Source organism: Ranitomeya variabilis, chromosome 8 (assembly GCF_051348905.1).
Source record: "Ranitomeya variabilis isolate aRanVar5 chromosome 8, aRanVar5.hap1, whole genome shotgun sequence".
NCBI lineage: Eukaryota > Metazoa > Chordata > Amphibia > Anura > Dendrobatidae > Ranitomeya > Ranitomeya variabilis.
Window position 1 is genome coordinate 101,420,010 of NC_135239.1, and position 14,904 is coordinate 101,434,913.

A 14,904-nucleotide genomic window follows, 5' to 3' on the forward strand; every position below is an offset into this window, starting at 1 on the left:
AGACCACTATACAGTCAATACATCAGAAAAAGGCAAATAACCAATTATACAGCATGGACAAATGCACATGCCATCAACAAGACGTACCCAAAAAACATGCATGGTATGTGTCCACATTCAGGATCGCATCAGAATTTGGTCAGGATTTCCCATCAGTATTTGTAAGCCAAAACCAGGAGTGTAAAAATTAGGTAAAGTATAATACGAAAACAGGCACACTTTTGCTTTTATCACCCACTCCTGGTTTTGGCGTACAAATACTGATGGAAAATCCTGACCACATCCTGATGCAATCCTGCACATGGACACATACCCTCCCACATGAACAGGCATAAAATTGGCAAAGGCATAATATGGTGCAGGCACATGGTACAAAAGCACACAGCCGTCCAAAAATGCACACATACACATGCACGCACATAGCTTTATGCAAATACACATATGTACAACAAAGGCAGAAAGGTGAAACCAATCAGAAGACGCATACACACACACACACATACAAAAGGCTGACAATCCTTTGGCTGAAGCAGCAGGTCTTCACAGTGGCTGGCATCATGGTGGATCTGGACTCTAGCATGGCACTGGCTGGTGCAGGACGATGGCAGGCCTCAGGTTCTCTTCAGGTTTTAAGCTCTTGCTGTAGTCAGTAGTACCTCATACACACAGAAATGCACAGGCACACAGATGCACACTAAAATTGCAATACTCACACTGGCTATGGTGGCTGGAGTCTTGTAGCAGGATGTCTGGAGTCTTGTGGCAGGATGGCTGGAGTCTTGTGGCAGGATGGCTGGAGTCTTGTGGCAGGCTGGCTGCAGTCTTGTGACAGGCTGGCTGGGGTCTTGTGCTTGGCTGGGGTCTTGTGGCAGGCTGGCTCTTGCTGGCAGGCTTCTTTGCTTCTCTGTGTCTTGCTGGCATATGTGGGGTTCAAGGCCCAGGCCAGGTTTATATAGATTTGGGGGTGTCTGACCAATTGGCAACAAAATACTTCTTCTGAGCATGCTCAGTGTAAAAAAAACGTATTGCAGCGCTGCATTGCGTCGTACGACGTGTCCCGACGCATCCGTCGCTCATAGGCTTCCATTGCAGCCAACGACGTATGCCGCAGGATGCGTCGCGACACGTTTTTTAGGCGGAGACAAAAAACGTTACAATCTACGTTTTTTTGAGACGACGTGTCGCCAAATTTCGACGCATCCGTCGTAAAACGTACACGACGTATGCCAATCCGTCGCCATACGTCGCCAATACAAGTCTATGGGAAAAAAACGCATCCAGCAAAAAGTTTTGCTGGATGCGTTTTTTCTGAAAAAAGACGTTTTGAAACGTAATGCAGTTAACGCTAGTGTGAAAGTAGCCTTAGACAGAAGTCGCAATGGAGCCACAAATGTGTCTTAATCGTAATGTGAACTTGGCTTAAACGGGGTCGGCTGAGATTCAATAGCACCACTGTACAGACCACATTGCACCCCCTCCATCCAGAGGGAGCACCCTACGGACCTGTCCCCGTATCACCGCACAATTACAGAATACTGACTTTCCCCATATCACCGCACAATTACAGAATACTGACCTTTTCCCCTATCACCGCACAATTACAGAATACTGACCTTTCCCCGTATCACCGCACAATTACAGAATACTGACCTTTCCCCGTATCACCGCACAATTACATAATACTGACCTTTCCCCCATCACCGCACAATTACAGAATACTGACCTTTTCCCCTATCACCGCACAATTACAGAATACTGACCTTTCCCCTATCACCGCACAATTACAGAATACTGACCTTTTCCCGTATCACCGCACAATTACAGAATACTGACCTTTCCCCGTATCACCGCACAATTACAGAATACAGACCTTTCCTAGTATCACCGCACAATTACAGAATACTGACCTTTCCCCGTATCACCGCACAATTACAGAATACAGACCTTTCCTAGTATCACCGCACAATTACAGAATACTGACCTTTCCCCGTATCACCGCACAATTACAGAATACAGACCTTTCCTAGTATCACCTCACAATTACAGAATACTGACCTTTCCTAGTATCACCGCACTTGGATTTTATTATTCTTTTTGCTGTTTTCAGTATATGGTAAAATAAACGGCGACACCAGAAACTACAACTTGTCCACAAAAATACCTGACTTACGGCTGCGAGGACAGAAAAAAGGCTCTGACTGTTGGAAGAAGAGGGAAGAACAATTGTGTGAGAACAGTGACTGGTGCAGTAACACGGCCACAGCCGAATGGGGGCAGCAGAGAACAGCAGGACATTAGTTTTCTGTCCAACCTTCTAAGGCCATGTGACCGCAGTAATGGCCGCACAAGAGACCCCATGTGCACAGCACACACCGGCGAGGAACTTTATTTATAAGCTGCCTCTTCCAGAGACAAATGATAGAAACGTCATGTACCCCTCCCCCGCCTAAGAAACCACCGGCCCTGCCGTCCAGCTACACTGTCTGCACTCGCTGATATACACACAGTAGAGCTCGCGGCATCCCAGGTCGCACACAATGGCGGGCCTGTGCTGGCTGCTCAGCTCACACCGCCGGTCACAAAGGGTGCGCCACCCCGCACACAGCCAGTCACATAGGGAGCACCACCCCGCACACAGCCGGTCACATAGGGAGCGCCGCCCCGCACACAGCCGGTCACATAGGGAGCGCCGCCCACACACAGCCGGTCACATAGGGAGCGCCGCCCCGCACACAGCCGGTCACATAGGGAGCGCCACGCCGCACACAGCCGGTCACATAGGGAGCGCCGTCCCGCACACAGCCGGTCACATAGGGAGCGCCGCCCCGCACACAGCCGGTCACATAGGGAGCGCCACCCCGCACACAGCCGGTCACATAGGGAGAGCCACCCCGCCCGCACACACACACAGCTGGTCACATACGGAGCACCACCCCGCACACAGCCGGTCAAATAGTGAGCGCCACCCCGCACACAGCCTGTCACATAGGGAGCACCGCCCCGCACAAAGCCGGTCACATAGGGAGCACCGACCCGCACACAGCCGGTCACATAGGGAGCACCGCCCCGCACAGTCGGTCACATAGGGAGTGCCGCCCCATACACAGCCGGTCACATAGGGAGCGCCAACCCGCACACAGCAGGTCACATAGGGAGCGCCACCCCGCACACAGCCGGTCACATAGAGAGAGCCGCCCCGCCCACACACACACAGCCGGTCACATAGTGAGCGCCACCCCGCACACAGCCGATCACATAGGGAGCACCGCCCCGCACACAGCCGGTCACATAGGGATCGCCGCCCCGCACACAGCCGGTCACATAGGGAGCTCCGCCCCGCACACAGCCGGTCACATAGGGAGCTCCGCCCCGCCCGCACACATACAGCCGGTCACATAGGGAGCGCCGCCCCGCACACAGCCGGTCACATAGGGAGCGCCGCCCCGCACACAGCCGGTCACATAGGGAGCTCCGCCCCGCACACAGCCGGTCACATAGGGAGCTCCGCCCCGCCCGCACACACACAGCCGGTCACATAGTGAGCGCCACCCCACACACAGCCGGTCACATAGGGAGCACCGCCCCGCCCGCACACAGCCGGTCACATAGGGAGCACCGCCCCGCCCGCACACAGCCGGTCACATAGGGAGCACCGCCCCGCACACAGCCGGTCACATAGAGATCGCCGCCCCGCACACAGCCGGTCACATAGGGAGCACCGCCCCGCACACAGCCGGTCACATAGGGAGCTCCGCCCCGCCCGCACACACACAGCCGGTCACATAGTGAGCGCCACCCCGCACACAGCCGGTCACATAGTGAGCGCCGCCCCGCACGCAGCCGGTCACATAGGGAGCACCGCCCCGCCCGCACACAGCCGGTCACATAGGGAGCGCCGTCCCGCACACAGCCGGTCACATAGGGAGCGCCGCCCCGCACACAGCCGGTCACATAGGGAGCGCCACCCCGCACACAGCCGGTCACATAGGGAGAGCCACCCCGCCCGCACACACACACAGCTGGTCACATACGGAGCACCACCCCGCACACAGCCGGTCAAATAGTGAGCGCCACCCCGCACACAGCCTGTCACATAGGGAGCACCGCCCCGCACAAAGCCGGTCACATAGGGAGCACCGACCCGCACACAGCCGGTCACATAGGGAGCACCGCCCCGCACAGTCGGTCACATAGGGAGTGCCGCCCCATACACAGCCGGTCACATAGGGAGCGCCAACCCGCACACAGCAGGTCACATAGGGAGCGCCACCCCGCACACAGCCGGTCACATAGGGAGAGCCGCCCCGCCCACACACACACAGCCGGTCACATAGTGAGCGCCACCCCGCACACAGCCGATCACATAGGGAGCACCGCCCCGCACACAGCCGGTCACATAGGGATCGCCGCCCCGCACACAGCCGGTCACATAGGGAGCTCCGCCCCGCACACAGCCGGTCACATAGGGAGCTCCGCCCCGCCCGCACACATACAGCCGGTCACATAGGGAGCGCCGCCCCGCACACAGCCGGTCACATAGGGAGCGCCGCCCCGCACACAGCCGGTCACATAGGGAGCTCCGCCCCGCACACAGCCGGTCACATAGGGAGCTCCGCCCCGCCCGCACACACACAGCCGGTCACATAGTGAGCGCCACCCCACACACAGCCGGTCACATAGGGAGCACCGCCCCGCCCGCACACAGCCGGTCACATAGGGAGCACCGCCCCGCCCGCACACAGCCGGTCACATAGGGAGCGCCGCCCCGCACACAGCCGGTCACAGAGATCGCCGCCCCGCACACAGCCGGTCACATAGGGAGCACCGCCCCGCACACAGCCAGTCACATAGGGAGCTCCGCCCCGCCCGCACACACACAGCCGGTCACATAGTGAGCGCCACCCCGCACACAGCCGGTCACATAGTGAGCGCCGCCCCGCACGCAGCCGGTCACATAGGGAGCACCGCCCCGCCCGCACACAGCCGGTCACATAGGGAGCACCGCCCCGCACACAGCCGGTCACATAGGGATCGCCGCCCCGCACACAGCCGGTCACATAGGGAGCACCGCCCCGCACACAGCCGGTCACATAGGGAGCTCCGCCCCGCCCGCACACACACAGCCGGTCACATAGTGAGCGCCACCCCACACACAGCCGGTCACACAGGGAGCGCCGCCCCGCACACAGCCGGCCACATAGGGAGCACCGCCCCGCACACAGCCGGTCACATAGGGAGCACCGCCCCGCACACAGCCGGTCACATAGGGAGCTCCGCCCCGCCCGCACACACACAGCCGGTCACATAGTGAGCGCCGCCCGCACGCAGCCGGTCACATAGAGAGCGCCGCCCCGCACACAGCCGGTCACATAGGGAGCGCCGCCCCGCACACAGCCGGTCACATAGGGAGCACCGCCCCGCACACAGCCGGTCACATAGGGAGCTCCGCCCCGCCCGCACACACACAGCCGGTCACATAGTGAGCGCCACCCCACACACAGCCGGTCACACAGGGAGCGCCGCCCCGCACACAGCCGGCCACATAGGGAGCACCGCCCCGCACACAGCCGGTCACATAGGGAGCACCGCCCCGCACACAGCCGGTCACATAGGGAGCTCCGCCCCGCCCGCACACACACAGCCGGTCACATAGTGAGCGCCGCCCGCACGCAGCCGGTCACATAGAGAGCGCCGCCCCGCACACAGCCGGTCACATAGGGAGCGCCGCCCCGCACACAGCCGGTCACATAGGGAGCGCCGCCCCGCACACAGCCGGTCACATAGGGAGCGCCGCCCCGCACACAGCCGGTCACATAGGGAGCGCCGCCCCGCACACAGCCGGTCACATAGGGAGCGCCGCCCCGCACACAGCCGGTCACATAGGGAGAGCCGCCCCGCACACAGCCGGTCACATAGGGAGCGCCGCCCCGCACACAGCCGGTCACATAGGGAGCACCGCCCCGCACACAGCCGGTCACATAGGGAGCACCGCCCCGCACACAGCTGGTCACATAGGGAGCTCCGCCCCGCCCGCACACACAGCCGGTCACATAGTGAGCGCCAACCCGCACACAGCCGGTCACATAGGGAGCGCCGCCCGCACACAGCCGGTCGCATAGGGAGCGCCGCCCTGCACACAGTCGGTCACATAGGGAGTGCCGCCCCGCACACAGCCGGTTAGGGAGCGCCGCCCCGCACACAGCCGGTCACATAGGGAGCGCCGCCCCGCACACAGCCGGTCACATAGGGAGCGCCGCCCCGCACACAGCCGGTCACATAGGGAGCACCGCCCCGCACACAGCCGGTCACATAGCGAGCACAGCCCCGCACACAGCCGGTCACATAGGGAGCGCCGCCCCGCACACAGCCGGTCACATAGGGAGCGCCGCCCCGCACACAGCCGGTCACATAGGGAGCGCCGCCCCGCACACAGCCGGTCACATAGGGAGCGCCGCCCCGCACACAGCCGGTCACATAGGGAGCGCCGCCCCGCACACAGCCGGTCACATAGGGAGCGCCGCCCCGCACACAGCCGGTCACATAGGGAGCGCCGCCCCGCACACAGCCGGTCACATAGGGAGCGCCGCCCCGCACACAGCCGGTCACATAGGGAGCGCCGCCCCGCACACAGTCGGTCACATAGGGAGCGCCGCCCCGCACACAGCCGGTCACATAGGGAGCGCCGCCCCGCACACAGCCGGTCACATAGGGAGCGCCGCCCCGCACACAGCCGGTCACATAGGGAGCGCCGCCCCGCACACAGCCGGTCACATAGGGAGCGCCGCCCCGCACACAGCCGGTCACATAGGGAGCGCCGCCCCGCACACAGCCGGTCACATAGGGAGCGCCGCCCCGCACACAGCCGGTCACATAGGGAGCGCCGCCCCGCACACAGCCGGTCACATAGGGAGCGCCGCCCCGCACACAGCCGGTCACATAGGGAGCGCCGCCCAGCACACAGCCGGTCACATAGGGAGCGCCGCCCCGCACACAGCCGGTCACATAGCGAGCACAGCCCCGCACACAGCCGGTCACATAGGGAGCGCCGCCCCGCACACAGCCGGTCACATAGGGAGCGCCGCCCCGCACACAGCCGGTCACATAGGGAGCGCCGCCCCGCACACAGCCGGTCACATAGGGAGAGCCGCCCCGCACACAGCCGGTCACATAGGGAGCGCCGCCCCGCACACAGCCGGTCACATAGGGAGCACCGCCCCGCACACAGCCGGTCACATAGGGAGCACCGCCCCGCACACAGCTGGTCACATAGGGAGCTCCGCCCCGCCCGCACACACAGCCGGTCACATAGTGAGCGCCAACCCGCACACAGCCGGTCACATAGGGAGCGCCGCCCGCACACAGCCGGTCGCATAGGGAGCGCCGCCCTGCACACAGTCGGTCACATAGGGAGTGCCGCCCCGCACACAGCCGGTTAGGGAGCGCCGCCCCGCACACAGCCGGTCACATAGGGAGCGCCGCCCCGCACACAGCCGGTCACATAGGGAGCGCCGCCCCGCACACAGCCGGTCACATAGGGAGCACCGCCCCGCACACAGCCGGTCACATAGCGAGCACAGCCCCGCACACAGCCGGTCACATAGGGAGCGCCGCCCCGCACACAGCCGGTCACATAGGGAGCGCCGCCCCGCACACAGCCGGTCACATAGGGAGCGCCGCCCCGCACACAGCCGGTCACATAGGGAGCGCCGCCCCGCACACAGCCGGTCACATAGGGAGCGCCGCCCCGCACACAGCCGGTCACATAGGGAGCGCCGCCCCGCACACAGCCGGTCACATAGGGAGCGCCGCCCCGCACACAGCCGGTCACATAGGGAGCGCCGCCCCGCACACAGCCGGTCACATAGGGAGCGCCGCCCCGCACACAGCCGGTCACATAGGGAGCGCCGCCCCGCACACAGTCGGTCACATAGGGAGCGCCGCCCCGCACACAGCCGGTCACATAGGGAGCGCCGCCCCGCACACAGCCGGTCACATAGGGAGCGCCGCCCAGCACACAGCCGGTCACATAGGGAGCGCCGCCCCGCACACAGCCGGTCACATAGGGAGCGCCGCCCCGCACACAGCCGGTCACATAGGGAGCACCGCCCCGCACACAGCCGGTCACATAGCGAGCACAGCCCCGCACACAGCCGGTCACATAGGGAGCGCCGCCCCGCACACAGCCGGTCACATAGGGAGCGCCGCCCCGCACACAGCCGGTCACATAGTGTGCGCCGCCCGCACACAGCCGGTCACATAGGGAGCACCGCCCCGCACACAGCCGGTCACATAGCGAGCACAGCCCCGCACACAGCCGGTCACATAGTGAGCACCGCCCCGCACACAGCCGGTCACATAGTGTGCGCCGCCCGCACACAGCCGGTCACATAGGGAGCGCCGTCCCGCACACAGCCGGTCACATAGTGAGCGCCGCCCCGCACACAGCCGGTCACATAGGGAGCGCCGCCCAGCACACAGCCGGTCACATAGGGAGCGCCGCCCCGCACACAGCCGGTCACATAGGGAGAGCCGCCCCGCACACAGCCGGTCACATAGGGAGCGCCGCCCCGCACACAGCCGGTCACATAGGGAGCACCGCCCCGCACACAGCCGGTCACATAGGGAGCACCGCCCCGCACACAGCTGGTCACATAGGGAGCTCCGCCCCGCCCGCACACACAGCCGGTCACATAGGGAGCGCCGCCCCGCACACAGCCGGTCACATAGGGAGCGCCGCCCCGCACACAGCCGGTCACATAGGGAGCGCCGCCCCGCACACAGCCGGTCACATAGGGAGCGCCGCCCCGCACACAGCCGGTCACATAGGGAGCGCCGCCCCGCACACAGCCGGTCACATAGGGAGCGCCGCCCCGCACACAGCCGGTCACATAGGGAGCGCCGCCCCGCACACAGCCGGTCACATAGGGAGCGCCGCCCCGCACACAGCCGGTCACATAGGGAGCGCCGCCCCGCACACAGCCGGTCACATAGGGAGCGCCGCCCCGCACACAGCCGGTCACATAGGGAGCGCCGCCCCGCACACAGCCGGTCACATAGGGAGCGCCGCCCCGCACACAGCCGGTCACATAGGGAGCGCCGCCCAGCACACAGCCGGTCACATAGGGAGCGCCGCCCCGCACACAGCCGGTCACATAGGGAGCGCCGCCCCGCACACAGCCGGTCACATAGGGAGCACCGCCCCGCACACAGCCGGTCACATAGCGAGCACAGCCCCGCACACAGCCGGTCACATAGGGAGCGCCGCCCCGCACACAGCCGGTCACATAGGGAGCGCCGCCCCGCACACAGCCGGTCACATAGTGTGCGCCGCCCGCACACAGCCGGTCACATAGGGAGCACCGCCCCGCACACAGCCGGTCACATAGCGAGCACAGCCCCGCACACAGCCGGTCACATAGTGAGCACCGCCCCGCACACAGCCGGTCACATAGTGTGCGCCGCCCGCACACAGCCGGTCACATAGGGAGCGCCGTCCCGCACACAGCCGGTCACATAGTGAGCGCCGCCCCGCACACAGCCGGTCACATAGTGAGCGCCGCCCCACACACAGCCCGTCACATAGGGAGCTCCGCCCCGCACACAGCCGGTCACATAGGGAGCACCGCCCCGCCCGCACACAGCCGGTCACATAGGGAGCACCGCCCCGCACACAGCCGGTCACATAGTGAGCGCCACCCCACACACAGCCGGTCACATAGGGAGCACCGCCCCGCACACAGCCGGTCACATAGGGAGCACCGCCCCGCCCGCACACAGCCGGTCACATAGGGAGCACCGCCCCGCACACAGCCGGTCACATAGGGATCGCCGCCCCGCACACAGCCGGTCACATAGGGAGCACCGCCCCGCACACAGCCGGTCACATAGGGAGCTCCGCCCCGCCCGCACACACACAGCCGGTCACATAGGGAGCGCCGCCCCGCACACAGCCGGTCACATAGGGAGCTCCGCCCCGCCCGCACACACACAGCCGGTCACATAGGGAGCGCCGCCCCGCACACAGCCGGTCACATAGGGAGCTCCGCCCCGCCCGCACACACACAGCCGGTCACATAGTGAGCGCCACCCCGCACACAGCCGGTCACATAGTGAGCGCCGCCCGCACGCAGCCGGTCACATAGGGAGCGCCGCCCAGCACGCAGCCGGTCACATAGGGAGCACCGCCCCGCCCGCACACAGCCGGTCACATAGGGATCGCCGCCCCGCACACAGCCGGTCACATAGGGAGCGCCGCCCCGCACACAGCCGGTCACATAGGGAGCACCGCCCCGCACACAGCCGGTCACATAGGGAGCTCCGCCCCGCCCGCACACACACAGCCGGTCACATAGTGAGCGCCACCCCGCACACAGCCGGTCACATAGTGAGCGCCGCCCGCACGCAGCCGGTCACATAGGGAGCGCCGCCCAGCACGCAGCCGGTCACATAAGGAGCACCGCCCCGCCCGCACACAGCCGGTCACATAGGGATCGCCGCCCCGCACACAGCCGGTCACATAGGGAGCACCGCCCCGCACACAGCCGGTCACATAGGGAGCTCCGCCCCGCCCGCACACACACAGCCGGTCACATAGTGAGCGCCACCCCACACACAGCCGGTCACATAGGGAGCGCCGCCCCGCACACAGCCGGCCACATAGGGAGCACCGCCCCGCACACAGCTGGTCACATAGGGAGCACCGCCCCGCACACAGCCGGTCACATAGGGAGCTCCGCCCCGCCCGCACACACACAGCCGGTCACATAGTGAGCGCCACCCGCACGCAGCCGGTCACATAGAGAGCGCCGCCCCGCACACAGCCGGTCACATAGGGAGCGCCGCCCCGCACACAGCCGGTCACATAGGGAGCGCCACCCCGCACACAGCCGGTCACATAGGGAGCGCCGCTCCGCACACAGCCGGTCACATAGGGAGCGCCGCCCCGCACACAGCCGGTCACATAGGGAGCGCCGCCCCGCACACAGCCGATCACATAGGGAGCGCCGCCCGCACACAGCCAGTCACATAGGGAGCGCCGCCCCGCACACAGCCGGTCACATAGGGAGCGCCGCCCCGCACACAGCCGGTCACATAGGGAGCGCCGCCCCGCACACAGCCGGTCACATAGGGAGCGCCGCCCCGCACACAGCCGGTCACATAGGGAGCGCCGCCCCGCACACAGCCGGTCACATAGGGAGCGCCGCCCCGCACACAGCCGGTCACATAGGGAGCGCCGCCCCGCACACAGCCGGTCACATAGGGAGCGCCGCCCCGCACACAGCCGGTCACATAGGGAGCGCCGCCCCGCACACAGCCGGTCACATAGGGAGCGCCGCCCCACACACAGCCGGTCACATAGGGAGCGCCGCCCCGCACACAGCCTATCACATAGGGAGCGCCACCCCGCACACAGCCTGTCACATAGGGAGCGCCACCCCGCACACAGCCGGTCACATAGGGAGCACCGCCCCGCACACAGTCTGTCACATAGGGAGCGCCGCCCCGCACACAGCCGGTCACATAGGGAGCGCCGCCCCGCACACAGCCGGTCACATAGGGAGCACCGCCCCGCACACAGTCGGTCACATAGGGAGCACCGCCCCGCACACAGCCGGTCACATAGGGAGCGCCGCCCCGCACACAGCCTATCACATAGGGAGCGCCACCCCGCACACAGCCGGTCACATAGGGAGCGCCACCCCGCACACAGCCGGTCACATAGGGAGCACCGCCCCGCACACAGTCTGTCACATAGGGAGCGCCGCCCGCACACAGCCGGTCACATAGGGAGCGCCGCCCCGCCGGTCATATGTGGCTGCTGTGCCGAAGTCACGTGAGCCGCATCTGCATTGTCCCGCTAGTGCAGCACGGCGGCAGCGCACACACATACCACAGCGCGGCCGGCCGCCTCATGTCGGTCACCGCTTATCCCACAGTCACCTCACTGTCCGCCGCTACGAGCACAAGAGGAAAAGCTGCCGGGAACCGAAGGCCTAACTAGTGTCTGGACAGAACGGCCGCCATATGTCCTGCGGTCAGAGCAGACAGGGCTGTAAGGAGCCTAACACAACATGGCGGACCCTGGCCAGCAATGCTTGTCGCGCAGTGAGGGCGGAGCCAGGAGCAATGACTGCGGCTCCGAGGAGATCCTGCTCCGACTGTACACGACCACTGACGTACCACATCCCAGATATCACTGCATGGAATATTCCAGCTGCAAATGTTTATTCATTGCATAGTGGAATGCGCTGATAACAAAAGCACAAACATGATCAATGTAAATCAAAATTAATATCCCAGGGAGGTCTGTAGTTGGAATGATAGTGGAAAATCAAATTACAGGCTGATCCAACTTCAGTGGAAATGCCTCAAGACTAGACATGAGCGAATATGTTGTCTTCCTCCTTATTTGGCTCGCTAATAGAGCTTACCAGATAGCTGCAGCGGGAACCCGAATACTTGGAGCACTCCCGATAATCAGGTGTCTAGTGCTGCAGCTGCATGTCACGGCTGTGTGACAGTCACAACACATGCATGGAGAGCTTGTTGTGACTGACACACAGCCACAACACCTAATTATTGGCAGCGCTCCATGTACCGGGTTCCAGCTGCAGATTTTTGGTAAGCGCTATTAGCAAGCCGAATAAGGAGGGATCCAACAATAGTCGCTCATGTCTACTCAAGGAAATGATGTTCAGTAGTGTGTGTGGCCTCCACGTGCCTATATGACCTTTAGGATTAGTAATGGATAGGTGTCTTATAGACATCTCTGCATTACTAACCTGTGGGCTTGATGTCACCTGACAATAGTTTTCAAAATTTTTGCCAAATTTCCTTTTTTTCACAAATAAGTGCAGGTAATATCGAATAAATCTTAAACAAGAAACGAAAAAGTGGGCGGCACTGCCTTCCACATGCCGACCTTCAGCTTGCATGCAAGTCAGATGTATTCGTTAGGGAAAACACTATAAGGGTATGTGCACACGTCAGGATTTCTTGCAGAAATTTCCTGAAGAAAACCGGAAATTTTCTGCAAGAAATCCGCATTTTTTTTTGGGGCGTTTTTTTTAGCATTTTGCAAGCAAAATTAGCTTGCAGAATGCTAAAGTTTTCCAAGCGATCTGTAGCATCGCTTGGAAAACTGACTGACAGGTTGGTCACACTTGTCAAACATAATGTTTGACAAGTGTGACCAACTTTTTACTATAGATGCTGCCTATGCAGCATCAATAGTAAAAGATAGAATGTTTAAAAAAAATAAAAGAAATGGTTATACTCACCTGCAGACAGCCAATCTCCTCAGCGGCGTCCGTTCCTATAGATGGTGTGTGTGTGCAGGACCTTCGATGACGTCGCGGTTACGCAACCAATCACAAGACCGCGATATCATCGCAGGTCCTTCACACACACCATCTATAGGAACAGAAGCGGCAGCATGCAACGATGAGAGGCGGGAAGACTCCGGGGGCCATCGAAGGTGAGTATATGACTTTTTTATTTTAATTTTTTTTTTTACCAATTATATGGTGCCCAGTCCATGGAGGAGAGTCTCCTCTCCTCCACCCTGGGTACCAACCGCACATGATCTGCTTACTTCCCGCATGGTGGGCACAGCCACATGCGGAAAGTAAGCAAATCAATGCATTCCTAGTTGTGCGGAATCCCCACAATTCCGCAAATTTAATGAACATGTTGATTTTTTTCCGCGATGCAACATTTGCACAAGAAATGCGGAATACACTGTAAATAATAGGAGGCATATGTAAGCGTTTTTTTCGCGTTATCACGTTTTTATAGCGAAAAAAACGCGAAAAATACTGAACGTGTGCACATGGCCTAAATCATTCACCTCCAGTTACCGGGTGCTCCTCCAGGAAGCTTGAGATAAGACCATATGTTTGCAAGACGATGAAAAAAGAGGAAGGTACTCACCGAACTGGAACTTGACTTGTCTTTATTAAATATCCATTAAAATGTCATGGCCGGGAGAACGAACAAGGAGCTTCTGTGAGCAGTATACGGACGACGGCCGTTTCGCGCTCTCTCTGCGCTTCAACGGGTCTATGTGGAAGGATGTCGGGTGAGAGGAACATAACACCTCTCACCCGACATCCTTCCACATACAGACCCGTTGAATCGCAGAGAGAGCGCAAAACGGCCGTCGTCCGTATACTGCTCACAGAAGCTCCTTGTTCGTTCTCCCGGCCATGACATTTTAATGGATATTTAATAAAGACAAGTCAAGTTCCAGTTCGGTGAGTGCCTTCCTCTTTTTTCTAATATCAAATAAATTTTACCACTATCATGAAGTACAATATGTCACGAGAAAACAATGTCAGAATCACTGGGATCCGTTGAAGCGTTCCAGAGTTATAACCTCATAAAGGGACAGTGGTCAGAATTGTAAAAATTGGCCTGGTCATTAACGCGCAAACCACCCTTGGGGGTTAAGGAGTTAAGGAACTCTCAACCACCTGGTACCTTTCTTCCAGGCCCACCAGGAGACCTGCAATTCGGGGGTCTTCATGGGCAACCCAGGTCTGCACCTGCCTAGGGAGGGAGTGAATAAATCAGTCCATGACAACCTGCTCGACCATCTGGGCTGGAGTAGAGGACTCTGGCTGCAACCATTTCTGTACCAGATGCAGTAGGTCAAACATCTGAGAGCAAGGTGGTTTGTCGCCATGATACGCCCAGTAATGAATTCTTTGGGCTCTGACATAGTGACACCGGAGTGTGCCGATATCTTGTTTTTTAATTTGGCAGATTCCCAAATATCTTGTAAGGCCCAGTTATAATAAGCCTTCTGGGATTTGCCAGTCAAATAAGAGGCCAGCACCTCCGTCCACTGTTTGGGGGGCAGCTTCTCCCGCTCTGCCACCAGCTCAAACAGCAATATCATCG

At 61.4% G+C, this 14,904-nt stretch overlaps 1 protein-coding gene across 2 annotated transcripts in view; it reads right to left on the reverse strand.

Annotated features, from left to right (window-relative positions):
* Nucleotides 1-12,140, reverse strand: part of GLRX2 (glutaredoxin 2) — a 56,397-nt gene extending 44,257 nt beyond the window's left edge. Inside the window, exon 1 of one of the 2 annotated variants that reach the window (XM_077277799.1) lies at nucleotides 12,066-12,140. In XM_077277799.1, the coding sequence (XP_077133914.1) occupies nucleotides 12,066-12,073 (8 nt within the window). In that variant the 5' untranslated portion in view covers nucleotides 12,074-12,140. The other variant, XM_077277798.1, reaches the window with a different exon arrangement.
* Between the last annotated feature and the right edge of the window lie 2,764 nt (nucleotides 12,141-14,904).